General features: G+C 38.9%; 1 protein-coding gene across 2 annotated transcripts in view; it reads right to left on the bottom strand.

The window, feature by feature from the left end:
- The window catches only part of LOC149779674 (uncharacterized), a 36,778-nt gene extending 26,936 nt beyond the window's left edge, over window positions 1-9,842 (bottom strand). The window contains exon 1 of one of the 2 annotated variants that reach the window (XM_089940499.1): window positions 9,581-9,842. In XM_089940499.1, coding sequence (XP_089796625.1) covers window positions 9,581-9,709 — 129 coding nt within the window. In that variant the 5' untranslated portion in view covers window positions 9,710-9,842. The remainder of the gene's footprint in view (window positions 1-9,580) is intronic. The other variant, XM_089940501.1, reaches the window with a different exon arrangement.
- Between the last annotated feature and the right edge of the window lie 15,889 nt (window positions 9,843-25,731).

Raw genomic sequence — 25,731 nt, 5'->3', positions numbered from 1 at the left:
TGCACAATGTGAATGAAGGTTCAGTCTTGCGATAACTATCAGAGGTATAAGGAACGTCGATTTTATTTTTCGAGAAGGGTTGCGCGTGTCAAAATAATAGTGAAAAATAGTGCCTTGCGGGGCAAATGGACTTTAAGTAAGACAATTGATCTTTTATAAACGTCGCTTGCCCTTGACATGTGTTTGATTGAGTACCGAATATGTCAAAATGAAATTTTAGTGTACTTATTAAGTTGGATTACGAGGTTTGAATGACATGCATGTAAAGCGCAAGAGATTTATTAATATACATTCAATGAAGAATGGAAAACAATAAAACTAATTAATTGTACTTTAATTTCGAAAAATTATTGTTTTGTTTGTTGGCAAAATGCCATAATCAGATGGTCCATATCTAAAGGCACACCACAAACGCATATATTGAGCAAGGTCGACTGCACTGCAATATATACATTCGAAATGACTGAGTTGAGAGAGAATACAATGAAACTACTATTTGCACGGACTGAATCAGAAAGCTCCGGTTTTAATCATTCCAAAATATACGGGTCCTGTTTCGTGAGAATTGTACGCACAGAATTGTCTTAAATTTTAAGAGTAAGAAAATCTTCTGCTAAATTATCTATAAAAACATTTCCTAAGTCAGGTAGTTTCTTTTGTGTAGAAGGTTAATAACAACCCGATAGTATGTAATAGGGCACATGCAAGATACTTACAAAGGATGGAGACGAGGATGACGACGACAACAACATAACGACCAAATAATATCGGGCAAATCATGCCTTGACCCATTGGTCAAACTGCATGAAATATAGGTGTTATTTCTGATAAAAGAAAGTAGGATGCCTCTTTCTGTGTGTGTGTGTGTGTGTGTGTGTGTGAGGGATTTGATTTTGCCGCCCATAGGCACTGTCAGAGTTGCACCCAAACTTCCCTGCCCAAAACAAAGTCTTAAAACAAGAACCTTTAAATACCTTTACACCTTTAAATAATATAAACATTTTGACTAGAACTTTTTTTTTAATACAAAATGAATACATATTTTAAAAAATCCGGATATTTATACTTGAAAATCTGCAGCCCCCTGAATTATTCCGCCCACTGCAGCTGCCTTCTCTACCTGATGGGAAAAGCGTAACACTTTATGTGCGCGCACGTGTGTGTGTGTGTGTGTGTGTGTGTGTGTGACAGGGACTGTCGTGTTACAAGTCGGTGGAATATGCAGAATTTTAACTTCTTATAGGAAACGGCTAAGCCATACTTCCTTATCTGGCTAAATCAAAATGGGTTATCAAATCAATTCACTATATCTATCGCCTATTATTTACCTCAAACAGAAGACGCACTTGAATGTCTTCGTGCGGTCGTTGCAGCCACAAACTAGCCGAGTCCATCATCATCATCATATATATCAGGGTAAGTCTGACGTTTAATTCAAACCTATGCGTGAGCTACAGACCACAGAACTTATTTGAAATTCATTGCAATACTAAGAATATAGTCTTAATTTGGTTTTTAATTTCCCTTTTGCTTCATTTAGTTGCATTGTAAAACCAAAATCTGAAAAACCTTGGAATAAAATTGTATTGTATTAAGTGGGACGCGATGTAGATCCATTTCTTTCGATCGGGGATCGTCTCAGAATGATTCTGTCTGTCTGTCTGTCTGTCTGTCTCTCTCTCTCTCTCTCTCTCTCTCTATATATATATATATATATCTTATATATATATATATATATATATATATATATCTGATTAATATGTTTCAACTGTATCACAACAAAATACAAACTTTATTTACTTAATGACCAGTTAATGCAAAGATATTAAATTGGATAAACTATTAGGAGTATCTCTCCAATTGATAGAGTCAAGTACATATACACATTGAATTTTTTTTATATCTTCCTACCTATTGTATCTACTATGGCCTACAAATTCTTCCTATCTATTGTATCTACTATGGCCTACAAATTCTTCCTATCTATTGTATCTACTATGGCCTACAAATTCTGAATAGCGTACTGCATGACTTAAACTTCAGAAACTACATTTGTTTTCAAAACAATTATGTTCTCCGCTGATGAAAGTTATTAAATAACTAAACTGCAATGAAGTCTGATCAAAGCAGGTACTTGTGTATATAAACAAGTCAACCAAACTTCCCTTTCCGACGTCGGTCAGTGAGGGCATTTTGATTTGGTCGAGCCCATACGTACATCCGTACTTTTGTAATTCTGTCTGTCTGTCTACAGAAGATATATAGAAACAGTGGACAAGAACCATTAAACTTACCCAAATGAATTTTTGGTAGCTGTTTTGTACGCATGCGCAAATGACCTAATTAGACTGACAGATCATTGCAGCCCTCCTCTTATTTTTTATTTTCTACACATTTTAGAACTGTTTGGAATTGGGTAATTAAAAAAAACCCCAAAAACATTTAAGCCATATATAGCTGAAACTGCTCGAAAAAGAAATGAAAAGTATTAATCATATTTCTATTCGTATGCAGATGACTTAATTAAATTTTCTGACAATTCTATTAATTTGTTTTATTATTTAGTTTGACACATTTTTGAAACCTTTTGGATTTCAGCTTTTGTTAAATTAAACCTTGTTACGCAATAACCACTTGAGGTCGACAAAGAAAAGTAAAAGTGTCGCATGTTTATCTGAATAAAGGTGAGAGAAAATAATTAGATAAATAAATAGATAAATAAATAAATAAATAAATAAATAAGAGAAAGTAGCATATAAACTCGACATCAATCTTGAGACACAGACAGATAATCATTTAAATGTTCTATTTTGAACAGCGTTAATTAATTAAATTAATTAACTTGGAAATTGTCTTAGAACAGCTTTTAAACACCCCAAAGTATGGTTTCCGTTTTTGGAATATTAGTCTGTTTAATTGGATGTCATACAAGATGCATTGTTTTTTTTTCTTTTTTGTATACGTGTTATTCAATTAGATCACGAAGCCCATTGGGAAGTAGCTTTGGTAGAAATGATTCACCCGACAGAAATCCTAAACATCACTAAAAGCAAAACACTTTTTACGTGGAAATCTTGAACGAACAATTGCAACAAGAGTTGATTGCAGAAGATAATTTTTTTTACAAAGACAAAAAACCATCACTAGCCAAAGCTACCTTAAGCAACTTAAAATGGAAATTCCAGCAGGCTATTATTTTAGTGGTCAACATTTGGTGGACACGATTGCCAGTATTTTCAACGCTCAGTTTGGCAACGCCTTGGACAAATTGAAAAAGTGTTACCATTGAGTACCATAAAGTAGCTCGTCGCCTGCTGATGAAATTTCAGGATGCCAAAACGTTGTCCAGTACATTTTGTGGTGATTTATATGACATTTTGGGAGGAGACATCATATGGGATCCCAATTCCATAGACATTAACAACAACGATAGAGTTTATAAGTATTTAAAATCTCCTGTAGAACTGAACCAAGGACAGAATTTGATCTTCGTGTATTCCGATGTGGTGAAGTACAACGTGGGGGGACACATATCCGTACCGTTACTGCGTGTCATTCCTTTCAAAGTGGTTTCTGTCACGATCAATGACCAGGAAGGTGGAAACACCTATCACGTTCACCGCAAATTTGTACATCCTCATTATTTGCCTCTCAGTCAGTCGTATTTTGACACTGTCAACATTGCTATAAAAGGAGATTTGGGACAAAATATTCCATTCACCAAAGGGAAAGTCACGGTGGAACTTCATTTTCGAAAAACGATTCTCTAACTACTTGTAAGTCATGTATCATGTGTACCAAGGTATTCAGTGGCTCCAGTGTTGAAACCAATGGTGACACGAGGATTGCATGCCTTAAAATATGCTGCATTGACGCAAGGCAATGAATTTCTCCAAAATTTCATCATCGACAAACAAAACCCCAAAGAAGCTTTCTTGAAAGCAGGCAAAAATGTTTTGTTGCAAACAGGCAAAAACATTTTGGGCCGACGAGAAAGGGCTATAAATGGCCTGCACGCTGCCAAATCAGGTATTCCTGCTTCCCTGAAGACACATCAAGGACAAGGCAGAAAGAGACGAAGAAGAAAACACCCCTTCAAAAAACTTCGCACTTCTAAGCTAGAAAGACTAAGAAAAGAAGAACTGTTCGAGACTTAGACGTTTTTGATCATTAAAAAAGTACAGAGACAAAATATGATGCACCGAGAGTCTTGTGCCTGTTCCAAGTCGGAACTGGATCTGTTTGCCATGCCATCTACTAAGATGACGATGGACGAATCCCAATGGGTCGAATTTCACCCCGTCTCCTCCTAGACGGATTCAGCTCCCATCAAATTTGAAATCAAAGAACAACCCAAAGATTACATTGATCTGAATAGCAGTTACTTATATCTGAAAGTCAAAGTTCTAGATAAGAATGGAGGTAATATAGACGGCGAAGAGAAAGTAGCTCCCGTCAACAATGTTATCCATTCATTATTCAGTGGAGTGGACTTATACTTGAATAACAAACTAGCCAACAGCAGCATGGATACTTACCCTTACAGTTCCTAAATGGAAAATCTCTTGACGTACGGAACAGACGCCAAGAACACTCATCTCAATGCCTGCGTGGTATGGGAACCTGCCGATGCGAACGAGTTTGACAAATTAGCGAAAGAGAATGATGGATTTGAAGAACGAAGAAACAAAATCAAAGACGGGAAGAGTTTAGAACTGATCGATCGTTTAAATTTGGACATGTGGTTGCAAGAGAAGTATTTGCTGAACGGTGTGGATGTCCGCCTGAGACTGAATCGTAGCAGTATCACTTTCCATTTGATGGCTGATACTGCTGCCGTCAATCCCAAAACCATAATCCAAGAAGCCAGACTCTACGTGCACCGCGTGGAAGTGTTATCTAAAGTGGGAAACGACATCAGTCACACTTTGAGCACAACGACCGCCAAGTATCCGATACGACGCGTGGAAGTGAACAAGTTCACCATTCCCAAGGGTCAGCGATCCATTATCGAAGATCGTCTGTTCCAAGGACAGTTCCCCAAACGTTTAATCATTGGTATCGTCGAGAATTCAGCCTTCAACGGAAGCTTAAATAAAAATCCTTTTATTTTTCAACACTTTGGCGTGTCCAAAATCGAAGTCAGTCGCGATAGCAAGACCTTGTGTACCAGACCCTTTGAACCTAACTTTAAAGAGAAGAATTACTTGACCCTGTACGAAGCTACCGGACAGTTAGGAACCAACACCAGTCACAGCATTACGTACGAGGATTATGAAGGAGGCTATACTTTGTTGGCTTTTGATTTCACACCAGACCAAGGCAGTGACGAGGGACATTTCCACCCTATAAAATCTGGCCAGATTCGTGTGGAAATTCAGTTTGCAGACCGAGACCCTGATGAAACGGCGAACGGCATCATTTATGCAGAATTCGATAATACCATAGAAATCAATAGTTTGAGAGAAGTCATTCTAGTCTATTAGAAGCCATGGAAGACTGTTATCCCTCTTTACATAGTGGAGAATCTTTGGACATGGAATGTGAGGAGCCTGTCGAAGGAGAATCCCAAGACAAATACGAAAAGGACATACTGATACAGTCCAGATGGCCAGAACAAGAACAGCATTTAGTCTCCTGTTTTGCCAAACACTTGGCAGAAGAAAAAAAAATACGGAATTGATCAAGGAAGATTGTTATGTATGTCAAAACGATCATCCCAGTCAAATTCAACCCGATAAATGTCTGATGCTGAGTCAAGAAGAAAAATTGGACGTGTATTTGGACAAAGCTTGGGGTCTCATCTCGGAAGAAGCCGTGCTTGAACATTCTTGGCCTCCATTAACGTCTTTGGAAACCCGACGCAGCGAAACTCTCTTGGACCAGGGTATGAAATCGGAGCTAATAGCCGTTTACTTGTCAGAGATTTTCAGGGAAAATGTCTGGATTGAATGGATCACTTATCATCACCTGTGAAGAAAAAACAAGAAAAAGAAAACAACACAAAAGTGGATACCTGGGAACTTTATTACTTTTTGAAGCACAGTTCGTACACTGCTTTTGGAATCAAGTCGTGTGTGCTCAAGATGAACTACCTCATCGCAAACCTCAAGACCATCAAGCTTATGTTATCAACACGGACGACAGTCATCTCCAAGGAACCCACTGGGCAGCCGTCTACTTTCCTAAAGAAGGGTGTGTGGAGTAGTTTGATTCGTATGGATTTCCCCCTTTGGAAGACGATATCATTGACTTTATGAAAAGAAATGCTCAGACAACATGATTCAATAATGTGAAATTACAAGGCACAAATTCCATGGTGTGTGGACAATAATGTGTGTATTTTCTGCATCAACGCAGTCTTGGCTATTCTTTAGAACCTTTAGTGACTTATTTTGATCGTCATTCTTCTAGAAACGATGAGAAAGTAGATAAATGGTTTTGTGACCATTATGGTTATCTTTTGTCTCTAGCTAGAAAACGTAGTGTACATCAATGGCCCAATGACTTCCAACAGTGGACGTCTAACTTCAGTTCACAACGTTGTCAACCTTGTCCGGAATAGATGGCTAATTTAAAAAATGTTTATTGAATTGAATTGTTAATTTAAAATATTTGTTAATTGTTGATTGTTAGTTGTTAGTTATTTGAATAAAATATGTTGTTTTGAAACAATGCGTCTGTCGTTTGTTTGCCATTTGTATTTTGAACCATGCTCTTTGACTTCTCTCTATCCTCCAATCAAACTATTTTAGCGTTCCGACTTTAAACCGTGTAGGAATGTTGAACTATATAAAAGCGGGGTTTGTCTCCAGTCTGATTGTGCACACGCCACTATAATTAAACTCAGCAAAAATCCAGTCTGACCATCCATTGTCGACTCATCCTCCTATGAAGATGTGCTCAAAATTAGCCAAGCTGAATGAAGCTTACGTGAATTCGCATCGTGTCAGGCAAAGCCTGATACCGAAGCCTGAAGAAATAGAGAATGTCAGAATGTTAAAAGTAACTGAAGACCTGATAGAAGAGCTCTTCAGAGAGGAAATTAACAGGGAGAAAGAAGAATGGACGGAGAAGTACAAACTTCGGAAACAACAGAGAGAGCAGCGGCAACAAGAACATGAAAGAGGTTTTGTCGACTGCCGTTTCGACACCAAAGATCCCAGCCACACGTACCAATTGGGATAGTGAATGGAGTCGTCGATGTGTCTACGGTGCTAGACCACCTGGGAGATGTCATTATTGGCCAGGTGCATCTGAAGTTACAAACAACAGCCATTTTCAGGACTAACCAACACTTTAGAAAAGAAACATTATTCAATTTGCCAATTTATGTAAGTGTGGAGTAGTGTGAATATAAGCACTCACTCCTTTACTGACGTGATTGTGTGTGTGTGTGTGTGTGTGTGTGTGTGTGTGTGTGTGTGTAAACTCACGTACGTTTGTGTGGATTATAGATTATTGGGGTTTGTAAGCGCTCACGTACATTTGTGTGGATAGTAGATTATTGGGGTTTGTAAGCGCTCACGTACGTTTGTGTGAATAGTAGAGTGTGTGGTTATTTACCTTCCCTTCTGTGTGGATAGTAGATTTTGGTTATGTTTTTTGCTTTTTCACATGTGTGGATAGTATATGTGTGGTTAGTTATGGCTTCTTCGCGTGTGTGGATAGTATATTTTGGTTATGTTTTTGCTTCTTCGCGTGTGTGGATAGTATATTTTGGGTTTAAGTTTGCTTCTTCGCATATGTGGATAGTAAATTTGTGGTTAGTTATGGCAACTTCCCGTGTGGAGATAGTATATTCTGGGTTTGTTTTTGCTTCTTTGCGTGTGTGGATAGTATGTTATGGTTGAGTTTGGCTCCTTCTCGTGTGTGGATAGTATAATTGGGTTTGTTTCTCACCTATGCGTGGATAATATATTTTGTTTTTAGTTTTGCTCTTTCAGTGTGTCGATAGTATATAATATGAGAAGTGAGTGTAGGGGATGTTTTCCTTCACGTCCGTGCTTGACATATAAAAACTCAAAGCGTTCGTCGTTCTCGTCATTCTGCGGGATAACCATAGACGATGAGTATAGAGCTGTTTAACGACAAGCTAAAGGACTCTTGGTATTGGATGATGGATGTAGCCCTATGGAGTGGAAAGGCTAGAGAAGGAATGGAAGCATCCAGTTGCGAAGGATTATGTCACAAGTCAAGTGACGAGTCTCAAACTAGCCAGGGATCTTGTCCAGGGAATGACAGAGGAGGAAGTCAAAAAGTTAAGAGGGTTCATTCAACTTCCGTATGTAAAAGTGGGTAACTTGAAAGAAGCCCTAGATATTATCATGAGAGTCAAGTGTTTCTTGGAAGATATACTACAATGGACAGAGTGGTCTTTCGTAAAATAGGGTCTGGACCAGGTAAGAAAGCAGAAGAACTGATGAGCAAGGTGTTGACAGAAGAAGTGAAGAAGTAAAGAAAATTAAAGATATGTGGGTAAAAAGAGAAAGGAAAAAGAGAACAAGAAGAAGAATGAGGACTTTGAGAGACTCAACAACAACTGGATGAAAGTCCAGGAACAATTTAGAGCCACAGGCCATCCAGACTTGATTCCAAAGAATGAAGAGAAGAAGAAAAGGAAAGGAATATTTGGAAAAGTAAGGAAATGGTGTAAGTGGAGAAAATTGAAGAAAAAGAAGCAGAAGAAGCCAAAGGCCCTTTTCAGGGCCACTTTTATGTTTCGAAAAGAATTGCTTTCTTGCCTCAATTTTTTTTAATGTTGTATAAGTGTTTGTATGATGTATGTGTTATATAAATCTAAGTCACACTCCTTTGCTCAGTACTGTGACGTCACCTCCCCTGGTTGCAACATTGTTACCAATCTCCCCTACCGTGACGTCAGATGCTATACAGACCCAACTATCCATCTTGACGCTACACAGACGCAAGAGGGGTCTGTAATGATAATCCCTATTGACGCTACACATCTTGACGCTATACAGGCCCGGCGGGCGGGATGGCCCTGTAATGTATTTTCCCATTGACACTATATCGCCCCACTTCACTACTGTCCTGAATCCATGCATTATATCAACATGATTTGTTTTGGTGTATTTGTTTATTAAGATGATTGGGTTCGAACACCATACATATAAATATATATGCCTGTTTTAAGAACTGTGTACTTTATATTGTTTGTTGTACACAGATAATGAGTAATATACGTTAAATGGTAAGTCGAGTCATCCTTTTCAAATACAGCCCTGGAAGGAATTTTTCCTTGACCCGTATCTTCTTGTGTACGATAAAAAAATGATAATAATATTGTTGTTGTTGGTTTAATGTCATTTTTCAGCACATTATAGGCCATACACGGCGGCCGGTATGACTGGTGGAGGAAGAACCTGTGAAACCCCAAGAATAATCACAAACCCACTGGAAGCTACTATCAAGCTTTCTCGTATACCCACCAGGACAGAGGTTAGATGGCAGTGGTTGGTAAATGCGTGCACTTTAGACCACTCAGCCACCTATGGCCCCCAATAATAATAATAATAATGACCATTGGAATTAGAAGGATAGATAGAAGACAACTTACTGCATCCTCTTTTCTTTGTCTCTTATGATTTGTACTCACATATTGTCTTTTTCTTTGTCTCTTGTGATTCGCACTCACAGATTCATTATCGCTATTAGCGTTGTCATACGTCCTCGTTTCACTGGACATGTCCTTCTTTTCGATCCTTAAATCTCTACAAAAATACTGATACAGATGCACTCACTCTCCAGAGTGTCCTCTTTTTTGAAAGTTCAACAACTTCGCCTAAATTGCCGTGTCTCCTTGGTTCGTGTTTTTGTAGGTTTTTTGTGGGTATTCCCAGTCCATTTATTTTTAGTAACAAATTAAACAAATCATTGCCATTGGTGTCAGAAAGAATTGCGTTTGAAAGGTTAGTTTCAGTTTCATATAATTTGAAAGCTGTAATTTAACTGGCTAATCAAAAGATTAACAGAACATGACGTCGTATCGGTGTCTGTCAGATCTCCTTTGTATTGGAGACCTTAATTTCAATCAGGTTGTGGACTCCTCATTAATGCATGTCTATTTTAATCTTCTGACACTTAAATTAGTAACATTTTGTTTTTAAACAAGAAACAAATATTTTTAAAAATAAAGAACAAAATATTTTTTACAAATAAAATTTCAATTTTTTAATTCATTTTTCACCAGTTACACCTCAAAATTAAAGTGTATGCCGGATTTCATGCAACCTCCTCCAGGATCCGGAACATCACTTTCCACTCTAGTACATATTGGTAACTTACAGATAATAACTTAAGTTTTAAAGGAGTGGTGACAATAAACAATGGTTTCCAGACGCCAGACGTGGGGAAAAATTTATAAGGTACCATCCTATAGGCTCTAGAAGTGTAGAGCTAAAAAAAACAAAGGCAGTATCTTTAAATATGCCAAGGGAAGAGAACTGACTTTACTTAGATTGGAAGGATACCAAATTGTGGAGGACGAGTTACGCATCGTCATAGGTTGTAAATAGCTGTATGTCCTGAACACCCACCCACCCACTATCCGCAGCATTTCATCCTCCAAGCAAATTGATAATTAGTACTATAATTTACGTGAATAGTGTTAGATAAAACGAGAACTTTGAGACCAGAAGCCTAAATTTAAGAATATGTTGAGTTACGAAATGTTTCATCGTTCGTCATTCATTATTTAAATGTCTTGCCCATAGCTGACAGCAAATATAATTTTTAAAAGTTCTTTGTTAAATTTTCATCCACTCCCTTGATCAATTTTTCGTTTATTTGATATATTTATTGTTTTTTACTTGGCCGTGTAATTGTTTTTTATTTATTTTTTATATTCTTTTGGTGTGTTTGTTTAATAAACCTATTCTCTTTCTTCTATCTAAATAGGGTGTAGTGCTGTGGGAAGGGCGTTCCCTTTATTTTACGCGTTCTCTTTCTTTTTTGCGTTTGCTGTTGTCCCCTTCACCCCACTTTATCTAAGTAACATGTGTTCCTCACTTCTTTATTGCGTTCTCTCACTACTTGTTTAGCACTGCACCAATATCTATCTATCTATCTATTTCTATTTATCTCTATCCATCTATCCATCTATCTCTATTTCTATCTATCTACCTCTATCTATATATATATATCTCTGTCTATCTATCTATCTCTGTGATGTGATGTGATTTTGAATTTTAACGTAGCTTTAACAATGTTTCAGTCATATCGCTACGATGTCTGCAATGTGCCAGTTTATAGTGATGTCTAGCACTGGGGCATCATGCCGCAGACATGTAGCATGATGTCCCACCCTGTCACATTATCCTGACACCAGGCCGACCAGCCCTAACACTAAACCTCTTAATGCTGAACGCCAAGCGAGGCAGCTGTTAGTACCATTTTTGTAAGTCTCTGATATGACTCGGCCGGGGATCGATCTATCTCTGGCTATCTATTTTTTTTATCTATATATCTATATATCTCCATCTATCTATCTGTATATATCTATCTCTTTATATCTATATCTATCTATCTATATATCAGTCTATCTCTATTTCTATCTATCTATCTCTGTCTATCTATCTCTATCTATACATCTATCAATCTATCTCTATATATCTATCTTTGTAACTCTATATCTCTCTCTATCTCTATCTATCTCTCTATTTTTCTATCTATCTATCTGTTTCTTCTCTATCTATCTATCTATCTATCTATCTATCTATCTATATATATATATATATATATATATATATATATATATATATATATATATATATATATATCCATCTATCTATATCTATCTACCTGACTGCATAATTTATATGGAGTTGATTATGCTATTGAAACTCTACAGCCGTCCCTACATGCCATTCACTAAAAGCGAGAAGTGAAAATGAAAGTTATTTCTTTTGAAATTCCAATGACTAAGACAACCTGAGAGGCAGGACTCGTATGATGTACTGGTTCACCTGGAAATCCCCCACGATGTCCGCTTTCATCGAAAATGTATGTATATTTTCCTAGAATGTGTGTGTGATTTGGATTTTTAACGTAGCTTTTAACAATTTTTCATTCATATCGCTACGATGTCTGCAGTATGGCAGTTTATACTGATGTATAGCACTGAAGCATCATGCCGCAGACATGTAACATGATGTCCCACCCAGTCACGTTATCCTGACACCAGGCCGTCTAGTCCTAACACTAAATTCTTAATGCTGAGCGCCAAGCGAGGCAGCTGTTAGTACCATTTTTGCAAATCTTTGGTATTACTCGGCCGGGGATTGAACCCACGACCTACCGCATCCGAGGCTGACGCTCTAACCACTAGGCTACATACATGCATAATTGCACGTGTAACATATTGCTTTTGTGTGTGTGTGTGTGTGTGTGTGTGTGTGTGTGTGTGTGTGTGTTATGGAATGTTAAGGTAGTTTTAACAATTTTTCAGTCAAATCAACGTTGTCTGCAGTGTGGCAGTTTATAGTGATGTCTGGCACTGGGGCATCATGCTGCAGACATGTAACATGATGTCCCACCCAATCACATTATCCTGACACCAGGCCGACCGGTCCTAACAAATAACCTCTTAATGATGAGCGCCTAGCGAGGCAGCTGTCATAACCATTTTTAAATGTCATAGGTATGACTCTGCGGGGGATCGAACCCGCGACCTCCCCCATCCGAGTATTGCTTTTGTACAACAAATTATGTGAAGGTCTATGCACTGATCTGTTTGATCAATTGATTTTCAAACATGGGCTAATCAATGCGATATTGACTCAAATCTACATATAAACAAGAATTTAATTACAGTGCAAAATTATTTGTACATAATACTATATACTGAATAAAATCAATCTAGTAAACACGACGACAAAGGCGTGCATGAAACTTGCAGTATTTGTTCAACGCTATCTAAATACTCAGTAATTCACATCCCACTGAATGACTTTAAAAAATGCATCCCTCGGCCTCTGATTAGTGTACATTAGCTTTGAAGAGTGTAAACTTGACGAGAAGCACTCTGTTAAGAAACGGTACATGAGTCATGAAGATGACCTTGATACAAAACTTGGTCCATAATAGCGAAATGAGTAACACATACAAACCCAGCCTAGCACACATACTCTCAAAAACACCCCCCCACACACACACACACTGAATTAGCTGTGTTATATGTATTTTATTTAATTTATATTTGATTTAATTTAATTGTTTGATTGTTAGTTTTAAATTTTTTATTCCATTACATGTTATGTAATTTTGTTGACTGGAATTAGACATTTTCCAGAAATTAGTTTGACCAGATTGATTTTTTCGTAAACATCTAATAATAGAACTTTATATCTAACAGCTGACCTAGGTCCTGGCCTTGATACAGAATTAGTAGTGTTGGAGTAAACAACTTCTTTTGTTTTTACTCATTCTTAGTGTGGATTTATAGGGTGGAATCGAGGCTGTTCTGGGTGTGCGTGACTTTACCCATGTGAATAGCCTCTATTTCAAAATTCTGGTTTTACCGGAATTGCGCAGTAGTCAGATATAATCGTGCTTTTGAAACACTTCGACGTCAAGGTGGTGCATTTTTCTGTTTTGACCAGTTGGAGTTTAATACTTTAATTGTTCTTCAAATTATTTGGATTCTAAGAGAGTAATTCTTTCCCTGGAAAATATTTAAGTGCTCATACAGAATTCTTAGACGAAGACATTTATTGAAATTTTATTCGGAATTCAAACACCGGGATATTATTTTCCGTGGTACAACAGAGAACTGTTGACACGTCAATATTATACTGGCTACAGTATACGTCATCGCCTTCCATTTTGGATTTTCTTCAGGACTCGAAATCAAATTCATTAGAAAATTTTATCATTACGACTTCTAATTTTTAATTCTTGGATTATTCATGGATTATTTTTGGATTTGATTCTTAAAACCGTAAGTTCTTTCCTCATTTTTACCTTCTTTTTCTAGGGAAATAAATTATTTATTAAATTTTACAAAGTTTGTTGTCTTGACGGTTTTCTTGTTACTGTTTATGAGAGCCTAAACAAGTAACAGCTGAATCCCAGTAAACTTCACCACTCCATTTCATGTAAGTGCATTCAGAAATCACACAGCAGTCACACCAATGGCCAACAGCAACATTAAAGTTTATCTTTCCTGGAAACCATATTTATTTGATATAGGTTTTATCTAAAATTAAATTTTGTTATCTTTTTGGTATCATTAAAACCGGTATAAATTCTGATGATAGTCAACCGATTTGTACTCGAGATGCATTCGTTCTGTGACAAACGTAAGTTCTTAAGATTGCTTACGTGAAATGAACTGAAAGACAAACAGTTCAGAAACTTACAGCTGAATCAATACTATGAAAATTAAGAACGTTACTTCATAATTTATCGATTTTTGTACGAATGCATTGCCACGGACTGTGATCTTTCTTACACCCCCCCCCCCCATATTTATGTTATCTCTGCTTTGACATTGGTATTGTATAATTCGGTAATAACAAAAAAGAACTATAGATAATCGGGAACAATGTTAGGTAACTACTTGATAAAGAAAATATAGCATGTAACATTAACTTTGATTTTATTTTTGTATAGATGGTCAGATTAGTGGTATAATTTTCCCCAAATAAAATCAGAAACCGGTCCCCCCCCACCTTTTTTTTGTGTGCAGCAATCCCAAAGTAGAAATTGTGCCTTTGTTGTGCTTTCTTCCTCCATCCTCATGTAAGAGCATCGGTTCCACTTCTACACAGTCCTTAAGTATAACTGTATTTTATAGAAATGGTCTGCAGCTTTACCTTTATTAGAACTTGGAGGAGTTGGACTTATTTTGCATTTTTTTGGTGGAATTTTATTCTGTAATCGTCGAATTAATTAACGTTATTTCTGCACAATAATGCTATATGTTATCATCACAAAATGTTTCTTGGAGTTGATTTAGTATAGATCGCTCATTACATTGATTTCTAACATGATATGTCACCGTTTGATAAATTGTTTAACTCATGGTCGTCTGACTGGCCTGCTTTTGTTTCCAAACAATACCAATTTCCCTAGTAAATTTGAACTGAATTTGGTGTGCAGCTGAATATTGGTGAGATAGAAAACCGCTTTAACTTTCAGGATTCTGCCTTTATTTCTTGAAAGAATGACATTTGATAATCGATACGAATATTTCTGCGTGAAATACTCTGGGAATGTTTCCTTTCTAAGAACTGAAACATTCAGGTGTGCATTTTAAATTGACAAAGAAAAAGATGGATTAAATCTGAACTATGATAGGTCATACATTAATCAATAAATTATAGCCTCTCTCTGTGGTTCCAACCTCCATATAAATCTCCATTATAATGTGATAAAAGCAGTGCACACCTTATATATATATATATATATATATATATATATATATATATATATATATATATATATATATATATATATATATATATATATATATATATATATATATATATATATATATATATTTTTATATATATATATATATATATATATATATATATATATATATATATATATATATATATATATATATATATATAACGATTGAACGAGGAAAACGGGGCATAAAAATAAAGCCAATACAGAATAAACGTTTGCAATTCAATAACTCAATATTTGACAGCGTTGAGACAAATGGGCGAAACTTTATTGGAATAAGAAAGAATGGTAATGTTAAAAAATGTTTGGATCGAATCTAACACACCACATATACTATCCAACAACATCATTTTGATAACTGTCCAAGCAAACAGCCCTACTACCCAACGACAAGGGTTGGTTTGTTGATACATACATTATGTTTACATACATACAAAGATACTAGCGCTAAAGGGGATGGAACGGTTAGGATGAAAAAGAAGGGGGATGAAATATACGCATGCTCTGACACAAAGATAATATTTTATCGCATAAGTGTTTATAGACACATTAATATACACGTACACACAAACACAAATGGATCGGATTTGAATTATTATCCAAATGGGTTTTCAAGCCAAAATGAAAAACCTTGGTATTAGAGGCAATCTTTATCAGTAAATTTAAAGGGGCCAATAATAAACATCCTTGGATGTTCGGGCGTCATGAATTTCTGTCTAATCCGCGTCTGGGTGGAAACTGGTGTCATCAGATCTGCTATCGCTATGTCCTCAAATTCTAACCAGTACTGGAGGGCCTTTGTCGGGATACTGAAGGCTATAATCATTTCGTTCACTAGCAGAATCATCCAGGTGAGCTGGACACTTGCAATTGTTCTCCCCTAGTGAACTCATATCCCCGGCTGCGTGAATGAAAATCGTTTATCCTGTTCTTGTCTGTTTTCCCGTTCTTCTCTCTTTCTTGCCAGTCTCCAGAACAGTCTTTAAATCCTCTGCGTTTTGCTGGGCAGTCAGTCTGTTTGCTATAAGAACTTACATCCCTCACTACTCTGCCTGGATACAAAGGCATTCTGCTAATGATGCCCTCTGCTGTGCAGTCAGCTGCCATTTCTTCGCCGCTGTCTTTTTTAGTTGTGGTGATTTTGTGGTTGATGATGTAGCTGCTGCTGCAGTTATTGGTGTTGTTCTTGCTGTTGTTCATAACGGCTGTGGTATCTTTTTGTGGTTAATCCCTTCTGGTCCCCTCTATTACCCCTTTTTCTTTCTGTATTTGTTTCTTCTTTACATCCTCCACCATCCCTTTTATTGACCCTTGTCAACAATAACAATAAGACTAATCCGCTTCGGATGTTAAGGAAGGAATGAATAATTTTTAAAGTAAACAACAAAGATAAGACACAGTAATAGAACCAAGAAGTAAGCCAGTCTCCTTTCTAATACATTATAAGTTGTCAACAGGTTTAGGAACTTCCAAGTGGAAAACTAATGTCCTAGACTCAGATTAAAAGAAACATGTTTACCTTCATCAAAAATGTTCTGAATATGTGTTCTATTAACACAAAGAAATATTAGCTTGTTGTTGTTGTTATTGTTGTTGTTTTTCTTGGGTTTAACGCCATTTTTCAGCACAAGATAGGCTATACATAGCGGCCAGTATAACTGGTGGAGGAAGAACCCTGGAAAACCCAGGGAAGAACCACTAATCCACGAAAAGCTACTGGCAGGCGTTCCCACGTATCCACGCTAGCCGAGCCTTGGACTCGAACCAACAGGTGAGGTGAGATGGCAGTGAGCGCTTTAGACCACTCGGCCACTCGGGGACCCTGAAATATTAGCTATACATTAAGTTGTTTAATAATAAATGTGACTGGTTAAGTGTAAAATAAACAAAAGTCAATTACAAAATACAAATATGCATAACATGTAATCAGTGAAATATGCCAACAAACAACACAACTTAATCAGACGTAAGAATATATATATGTTACTCCAGACGTGAAATGCTGCTCCCATTTGGATTGGTCAGAACATTTCCATAAAACTCCTAGGCATGGAACAACTTGTTAAATAAGCACAATAATGTGTCAGGAATCTGAAATACATGCGTGAGCTATTATGATTGATTACAGTAAAACGTTGACATAATGTCGGATAAAAATTGTACGTGCGGTGCGTCTGTCGTCCTTCGTCCGTCCTTTAGCAGCACAAGTTTATTCTTCCTACTCTACTTCAGCTTCATTAGTAGTTAAGTGGGGCACCCTAGGGACAATGGGACTTAGCATTAAAAAGACCCCTGGGCAACTCTAGGGGCAATGGAAATTTAACATGGAGAAAAATCGTGGGCAACTCTAGGGACAATGGGAATTTAACACAGAGTTTGGGTCTGTCTAGGGACAAGGGGAAATTAACATGGGAATAGAGTTTGGGCTTGTCTAGGGAAAAGGGGAATTGAATATGGGATTTTTTTAAAAAAAAAATTTTTAAATTTAAATTTAAATTTAGGCAATGGAAAGGCTATCTCTTTTCGAGAAATATGGCTGGCCCTGAAAAGGGCCTTTGGGTTTTCTTCTGCTTCTAGTTTCTTCTTTTTCTCCACCAAGTTCTTATTTTATCTCCAACACTCTTTCTCTTCTTTTCTTTCTTTTTTTTCTCCTGCTCTTCTTTCTTCTTCTCTTCCTCCTCTTCTTTCTTCCTCTTCTCATTTTCTTCTTCTTTTTCAATCTTTTCGTTCCATTTGCTTATTCTTATTCTTTCCTCTTCATCCTCCATCTCCTCCTTTATCTCTTTCATGACACCACTAATCTTGTCCTTTACCTTTTTTAAGTTATTAATTTCCATCTTTACACGATGGGGACTATAGGAATAATGGTCTTCAACCAGTCTTATCAACATCTGCTCCATCATTCCTAAGTTGTCTAAAACGTCTTGTAATGTTTGTATTTTGTCCATTTGGTTAGAAGCCATCTTCTTTTTTTATTCTTTGCAGAATGGTTTGAACGACGAATACTGTGGGTTCTTATACTTAAAGCGCGTACGTGAAGGAAAACATCCCCCTAAAACGTAAAATTGATCTTACCTAGATCATGACCAAACAACGCGCGGACGTGAAGGAAAACATCCCCTACTTTTTCATTTCATATAATAAAACCCAAACTATACTCTCCACATACGCTAAGAAACAATAAACAAATCCATAATCTACTATCCACACAATCGTACGTGAGCGAGTACAAACACAAACACACAAACATAAACACACAAACACAAACACACAAACACATACGCTAAGAAACAATAAACAAAATCCATAATCTACTATCCACACAATCGTACGTGAGCGGGTACAAACACAAACACACAAACACATACCCTCACACTATCTTAAAAAAGAGTTAGTGTTTATATTCACACTACTCTACCTACACATTGGCAAATTGATGGTTATTTATTTTCTAGAGTATTTTTTTTTTTTTGAACTTCATGGACACCTGGTTAATGGTGGCACCTTCCAGGCCTGGCGCCACATACACATCTTGTCCCCCAGTTACTTTTTACTTTTTGGGGGGAGAGAGCAGAGGCAGGACATGTCGCTTCAGAATCCCAATTTTCGCTCTCTGGGATTCTGAAATTTATTCTTCTTCTCTTCTTTTCCTTCTCCTCCTCCTCTTCTTTGTTTCTTCTCTCCTCCTCTTTGTATCTTCTTTCCTCTTCTTCTTCTTTATATCTTCTCTCCTCCTCTTCTTTTTTTCTTCTTTCCTCCTCCTCTCTTATCCTTCCCTCCTCCACAATGGCTTCCGCGGCCAGTTCAATCAACAGGCGCCTGGCATATTCCAGATGCACATGAAGTTCCAACAGTTTAGACAGTCTCGTGTTCATTTTTGGTGTTGATCAATCAACAAGGGTAGCTAGACTGCCCAGCGAGTTTCAATTTATAGTGAAAGCGCGGACGTGAAGGAAAACATCCCCCTAAGAAGCATAAAATTGATCTTACCTAGATCATGACCAAAAGAAACAACGCGCGGACCTAAAAGAAACACTCACTTTTTTATGCTACCCATCACTATTTTAAAATTGTTTATAAATCACTTCAATAGACTATCCACATACGCAAAGCAATCCAATGTAACCTCAAATCTACACCTCAAACACCAAATAAAGACATCATTTTAATCTACTATCCACACCAATGTACGTGAGCACTTACAAACACACAAACACATACACTCTCACTATCAATAAAGAGTTAGTGTTTATATTCACACTACTCTACCTACACACATTGGCAAATCGATCGTTATTTCTTTTCTAGAGTATTTGGGTAGCCCTGAAAAGGGCTGTTTTTTTGTTTGCTATGGCATTCTTTTTTAGTTTCTAAGAATGCGATGTCCTCTGAGGATAGACTTTCTGGCGATAGGTCTGCTTCTTCGGAAAGAGAAGAAGAACTCTTTGGTGTCGATACGGCAATCGACAAAGCCTCTGTTAGCTTCAGGTTGCTGCTGCTGTTGCTGCTGTCTCTGAAGTCTGTACTTCTCTGTCCATTCTTCTTTCTCCCTGTTCATTTCTTCTCTGAAGAGCTCTTCTATCAGGTCTTCAGTGACTTTTAACATTCTCACATTCTCTATTTCTTCTGGCTTCGGTATCAGACTGTGTCTGACCCTATGCAAATTCACGTAGGCTTCGTTGAGTTTAGCTAGTTTGGAGCACATCTTCTTAGGAGGATGAGTCGACAATGGATGGTTAGACTGGAAACAACCCGGTTCCCTAAAGTCAAAGCGCGGACGTGAAGGAAAACATCCCCCACACGGTTTTTGAGTCGCAACGTTTAGTGAGTGTCATGAGAGGGATAGTAAGAAATGAAAGAGCATCAATCCAACATTCTTAAAGCTAAACAAAAGACAAAGGCATTTTTTTAAAACACAACATTTTTTATTCAAAAATCACTTAACACTAAACAACAACTCTAACATTTTTAACAATAATCCAACATCATAACATCAAACAATTTTTTTCAAAATACAACATTTTTTCCACAGTCTCATCACATTCCATCTTTAAAGTTTCTCCACTAGGTAAAGAGGGATAACAGTCTTCCATGGTTTCTAGTAATCTAGGATGACTTCTCTCAAACTGTTGATTTCTATGGTATTATCGAATTCTGCATACAGGATGACGTTCACCGTTTCATCAGGGTCTCGGTCTTTAAACTGAATTTCCACACGAATCTGACCGGATTTTATAGGGTGGAAATGTCCCTCGTCGCTGCCTTGGTCTGGAGTGAAATCGAAAGCCCACAAAGCGTAGCCTCCTGCATAATCCTCGTACGTAATACCGTGACTGGTATTGGTTCCTAACTGTCCGGTGGCTTCGTACAGGGACAAGTACGATCTCAAGTAATTCTTCTTGGTAAAGTCAGGTTCGAAAGGTCGGGTACACAAGGTCTTGCCATCGCGACTGACTTCGATTTTGGACACGCCAAAGTGTTGAAAGTAGAAAGGATTTTTTTCGGCAGCTCCGTTGAAGGCTGTATTCTCGACGATACCAACGATCAAACGTTTGGGTAACTGTCCTTGGAACAGATGATCTTCGATCATGGATCGCTGTCCCTTGGGAATGGTGAAGGTTTTCACTTCCACGCGTCGTATGGGATACTTGGCGGTCGTTCTGCTCAACGTCTGACTGATGTCGTTTCCCACTTTAGGTAACATTTCCACACGGCGTACGTAGAGTCTGGCTTCTAGGATTTTGGTTTTGTAACCGTCACTATCAGCCATCAAATGAAAAGCGGCACTGGTACGATTCAGTCTCAGGCGGACATCCACCCCGTTCAGCAAATACTTTTCTTGCAACCACATGTCCAAATGCAAACGATCCATCAGTTCTAAACTTGTGTCGGCTCCCGTGATTCTCTTTCTTCGTTCTAGAAATCCATCATTGTTGTCTTTCTTTTCATCAGTTTCCAATATTTCAAACTTGGTAGGTTCGTCAGCTTCCCATACCACACAGGCATTGAGATGAGTGTTCTTGGCATCTATTCCGTACGTCAAGAGATTTTCCAGGTAGGCACGATAAGGGTAAGTATCCATGCTGCTACTGACCAGTTTGTTATTCAAGTACAAGTCCACTCCACTGAACAAGGAATGCATGAAATTGTTGACGGGAGCTACTGCTTCATCGTCTATAGCACCTCCAGTCTTATCTAGAATTTTGACTTTCAGGTACAAGTAACTGCTATTCAGATCGATGTAATCTTCGGGCTGTCCTTTGATTTCAAACTCGATGGGAGCGGAATCGGTCAGTGAGGAGACGGGGTGAAATTCCACCCACTGGGATTCTTGCATGGTCATCATGGTGGGGGGCATGGCAAACAGATCCAGTTCCGTCTTGGAACAAGCGCAAGATTCTCGGTGCATCATTTTTTTCTCTCTTTTCTCAATAATCGAAAACGTCTAAGTCTCGAACGGTTCTTCTTTTCTTGACCTTTCTCGCTTGAAGTCTGGTGAAAGGGTGTTTTCTTCGTCGTCTCTTTCTGCCTTGTCCTTGCTGAATGCCTGACTCGGTAGCGTGCAGGGCATTTATAGGCGTTTCTCGTTGGCCTAAAATGTCTTTGCCCGTTTGCAGCAAGACATTTTTGCCTGTCCTCATGAAGGCTTCTTTAGGGTTTTGTTTGTCGATGATGACATTTTGGAGAAATTCTTTGCCTTGCGTCAGTGCCGCATCTTTCAAGGCGTGCAATCCGCGTGTCACCATCGGTTTCAACACCGGGGCCACCGAACGAAAGGCCGATTTTAACATGTCTCCTAAGCCGTGTCCTCGCTGTCGAGCAACCCCTCGGTACACTGGATACATGACTTAAGAGTCGTGAGAGAACCGTTTTCGAAAATGGAGTTTCACCGTGACTTTTCCTTTGGTGAATGGAATATTTTGTCCCAGATCTCCTTTTATAGCAATGTTGACCGTGTCCAAATACGACTTACTGACAGGCAAATAGTGAGGATGGACAAATTCGCGGTGGACGTGGTAAGTGTTTCCACCTTCCTCGTCAGTGTTCGTGGCAGAATCCACTTTGAAAGGAATGACACGCAGTAACGGTACGGAGGTGTGTCCCACCACGTTTTACTCCACCACATCGGAATACACGAACATCAAATTCAGTCCTTGGTTCAGTTCTACCGGGGCATGAAATAACTTGCTAAAAGACTCGTTGTCGAAACGATGGGTAATTCGTTTTTCTTGATCATGGTCTTTCTCATGTCCATGTCTCCGCCCAACATGTCATACAATTCAGGACAAAATAAAATGGACATGATTTTACTCCGTTCAAATTTCATCAAGAAGCGACGAGCTGCTTTATGGTACTCCATGGTGACATTTTTGTTGACATGCTCCAAAGCTTTCAGAAACACGACATTAAACCTGGAGGTTATGGTGCTGACCAAATGTTGACCACTAAAATAATAGCCTGGGGGAATGAACAAGTGATAGGTGGTGTACTTTTGTGTACGGGTTTTCTTGTCATATTTGACATTGCTATCCATCCACTGTTGCATTTGCTCGTCATGAACTTCCACATCAAAAAAATTTTGATTGGGAAGGACATTGAGGACTTGGGTCTGGTGAATCATTTCTACTAAAGCCACTTCCCAATAGGCTTCGTGATCTAAGGGGATGGCCTGAGGTAATTTGGCCGTGTAACAGCACAACGTGTTCTTGGGAAACACCTCCATGGAACTGTCACTGGGTAAAGTTAAGTAAAATTGGTTTTGGTGACTCATAATTCCAGAGTTCCGTGGCTGTCCGAGGGGTTACTGGACGTCAGAGGCGTGTCTCCGCCCAAAATGGGGTTCTGGTTGTGATTGAAGTGGTGACTGGCACTGGCACTGGACACAAGGTTCCCGGGGTTCCCGTTCGAGGTGAATTTCAGGGAGGGATTAGGAAGCAGGTAACCGATGCAACTGCTCAATAAAATGGTCCACAATTGTTTGTCTCCTTGTTGCAAACTCATATTGGCGATGGCTGCCCCGATGACACAATACACCACGAAGATTTGGCAGAAAAAGACGATTTGCGTTTTAGGCACACGTTCTCCACACCACACCCACAAGGGTTGTTTTTGTAAATCTTGCACAGAAGAACTAGGGGAAGGAGGAGTGGTCGACGTAGCTGCGTCTGCTGTGAGAAAGGGCATGATGGTCACTTCTTTTTATAGTCGATGACTTGCGAAGCGTCGATTCAAGAATCGAAACTGGGTGGATATCCTTTCCAACGTACTTTGACTTCTTTGAGACGTCGTTTGCCCACTTTGCGGGTTCTGCGTTCGAGAATGCTTTCGATGTCGTACACGTCGTCTTCTTTTTTGGTGACACGTTGTAACTCGGGCAAATAAAACGTTCCTTTGAGCACTTCTCCGTTCATGTCTTCCAATTTATAGACGGCAGGATGACGGCCATGCACTCGTCCAGTGACGCGAAACAATTCGGTCGTCCAGTTAGGTAAGTAACCTTTGTCGAAAGTGCGTTTGGTTTTGCCAATGCGCACCCAATCTCCTACGGCCAACATTCCACTTTTCTCGGGGACAGCCCTCGTCGGGGACGTACCAAACAGACGCTCAAACACCAACACTTCGTTGTCGGGAGTCACGTCTTGCGGGGCACGTCCGATGCTTCGATGGTAAGATTGGTTGTACTCTTGCACCAGGTGCGGTAAGATGTCGATGTACTTCAGAGTGTGGTGATGCGTAAAATATTTCCACATGCGTTCTTTCAATGTGCGTAGAAAACGTTCCACGATGCTGGCTTTGGTTTCGGGATTCTCGGTGGTAAAAAAATGAATGTCACGTTTCTTTAATTCTTTTTGGAAAGCTTGGTTCAGAAATTCGGTGCCTTTGTCCGTTTGCCATCGAAGAGGGTGACGACCGCTTTGTTTCAACACCCGTTGCAGGGCTCGCACTAACTCGCTGCTCGATTTGGAAGTCAAGGGCACGACCCAGGCAAATTTGGAAAAGACGTCGATGACACAAAACAAATATTTGTAGCCACGATTGTAGCTGGCCAAATGAGAGACATCGGCTAAATCGGCTTGCCATTGATGATCGATGCCTTCCACTCGGGTGCGACTTCTGGCAAACTTGCGTCGAATGGGTTTGTGTAAAGTGTAGGTAGCTTGTTCTTGTAACCATCGTTGCACTTGAGGTAAACGGAGACTTTTCAGTCGCGTTTTGGCAGCACGATACAATTTTTGAACTCCTGCGTAACCTGCAGGATGCGAGGGATCGTAGTAAATGCTGGCTAAGACTTTTTCCATTTTTTTTGTGTTGGTTGGTGTGTTAATAAGACACCCACTCTTGGAGGATGCTACTCTTTTTCTCTTGGGGTATTTTCTTGGATTGCAATTCTTTGCGTGTGCGGCCAGCAATAGGTGTCGAAGAGGAGAAGGATGTCTGAGCGGGGGATATCGGTTCTTGTTTCACTTCTGTCTTCACTTTCTTTTTCTCTTGTGAGGAAGAAGGGGTGGCCATCATCTTTTTAATCCATCCAATTCTGGAGGTAGGTGGTGTTGTTAACTTGCGTACTTTTTCTGGTGGAGTTTGAAACCCTTCCTCTTCTTCTCCTTTTTCTGTCTTGGTCACTGGTACTGGTGGTACTGGTACTGGTACTGGTACTGGTGATGGTGCTGGACTTTTCATCAAGGTCTTAAAATCTTTCAGAGTGGGTAGAGCTGTTTCGTCTAAAGCTTTCTGGTGAAAGAGTTGCAGTCGTTGCAAGAGTTGACCGTACTTTTGCGATTTTTCTGTTTCGGACAAATCTTGGCGATCCATCAAGGACTGCAATTCGTGTTGTAACTGGGACATCTCGCTCAAATGGGGATTGGGAGGTAAATGCGGGGTGCGTTGTTCTTGCCACCGATGGTATTCCATCCATCGTTTGTAAGGTATTAAGCTAGTTTTCGTTCTTCCATGGGGTTGTCAGGGGTCGATTCTGAGATCTTGGAACTTCCGAGGGCCTTTTTATCTTGCTCCCACCAGTCCTCCCAACATGGTTCCCAAGACTCTTTTTCAGTATGGGGCCTAACAAGAGAGGTAAAATACCTCCACGTTGCACTAACATCTTCTTTTTTTGACGAATGGGAATTTTCTTTTGAACCATTTGGCGAAGAACGTGACGATGTTTGCCTAAGCATTGTTTCTGGTGTTTGGACAAAGGGATCGTGCCTTTCAAAACGTTCAAACAACATTCGCACACGGTATCGATGACCTCTTTGGAGGCTGTTTGAATGAGTTTTTTTCGTAGGGGTGGAG

The sequence above is a fragment of the Sinohyriopsis cumingii genome, chromosome 17 (genome assembly GCF_028554795.1).
Source record: "Sinohyriopsis cumingii isolate HCF-2022 chromosome 17, ASM2855479v2, whole genome shotgun sequence".
NCBI lineage: Eukaryota > Metazoa > Mollusca > Bivalvia > Unionida > Unionidae > Sinohyriopsis > Sinohyriopsis cumingii.
The sequence above is the reverse complement of the archived record's forward strand: the minus strand, read 5'-3'. Positions and strand labels throughout refer to the sequence as shown.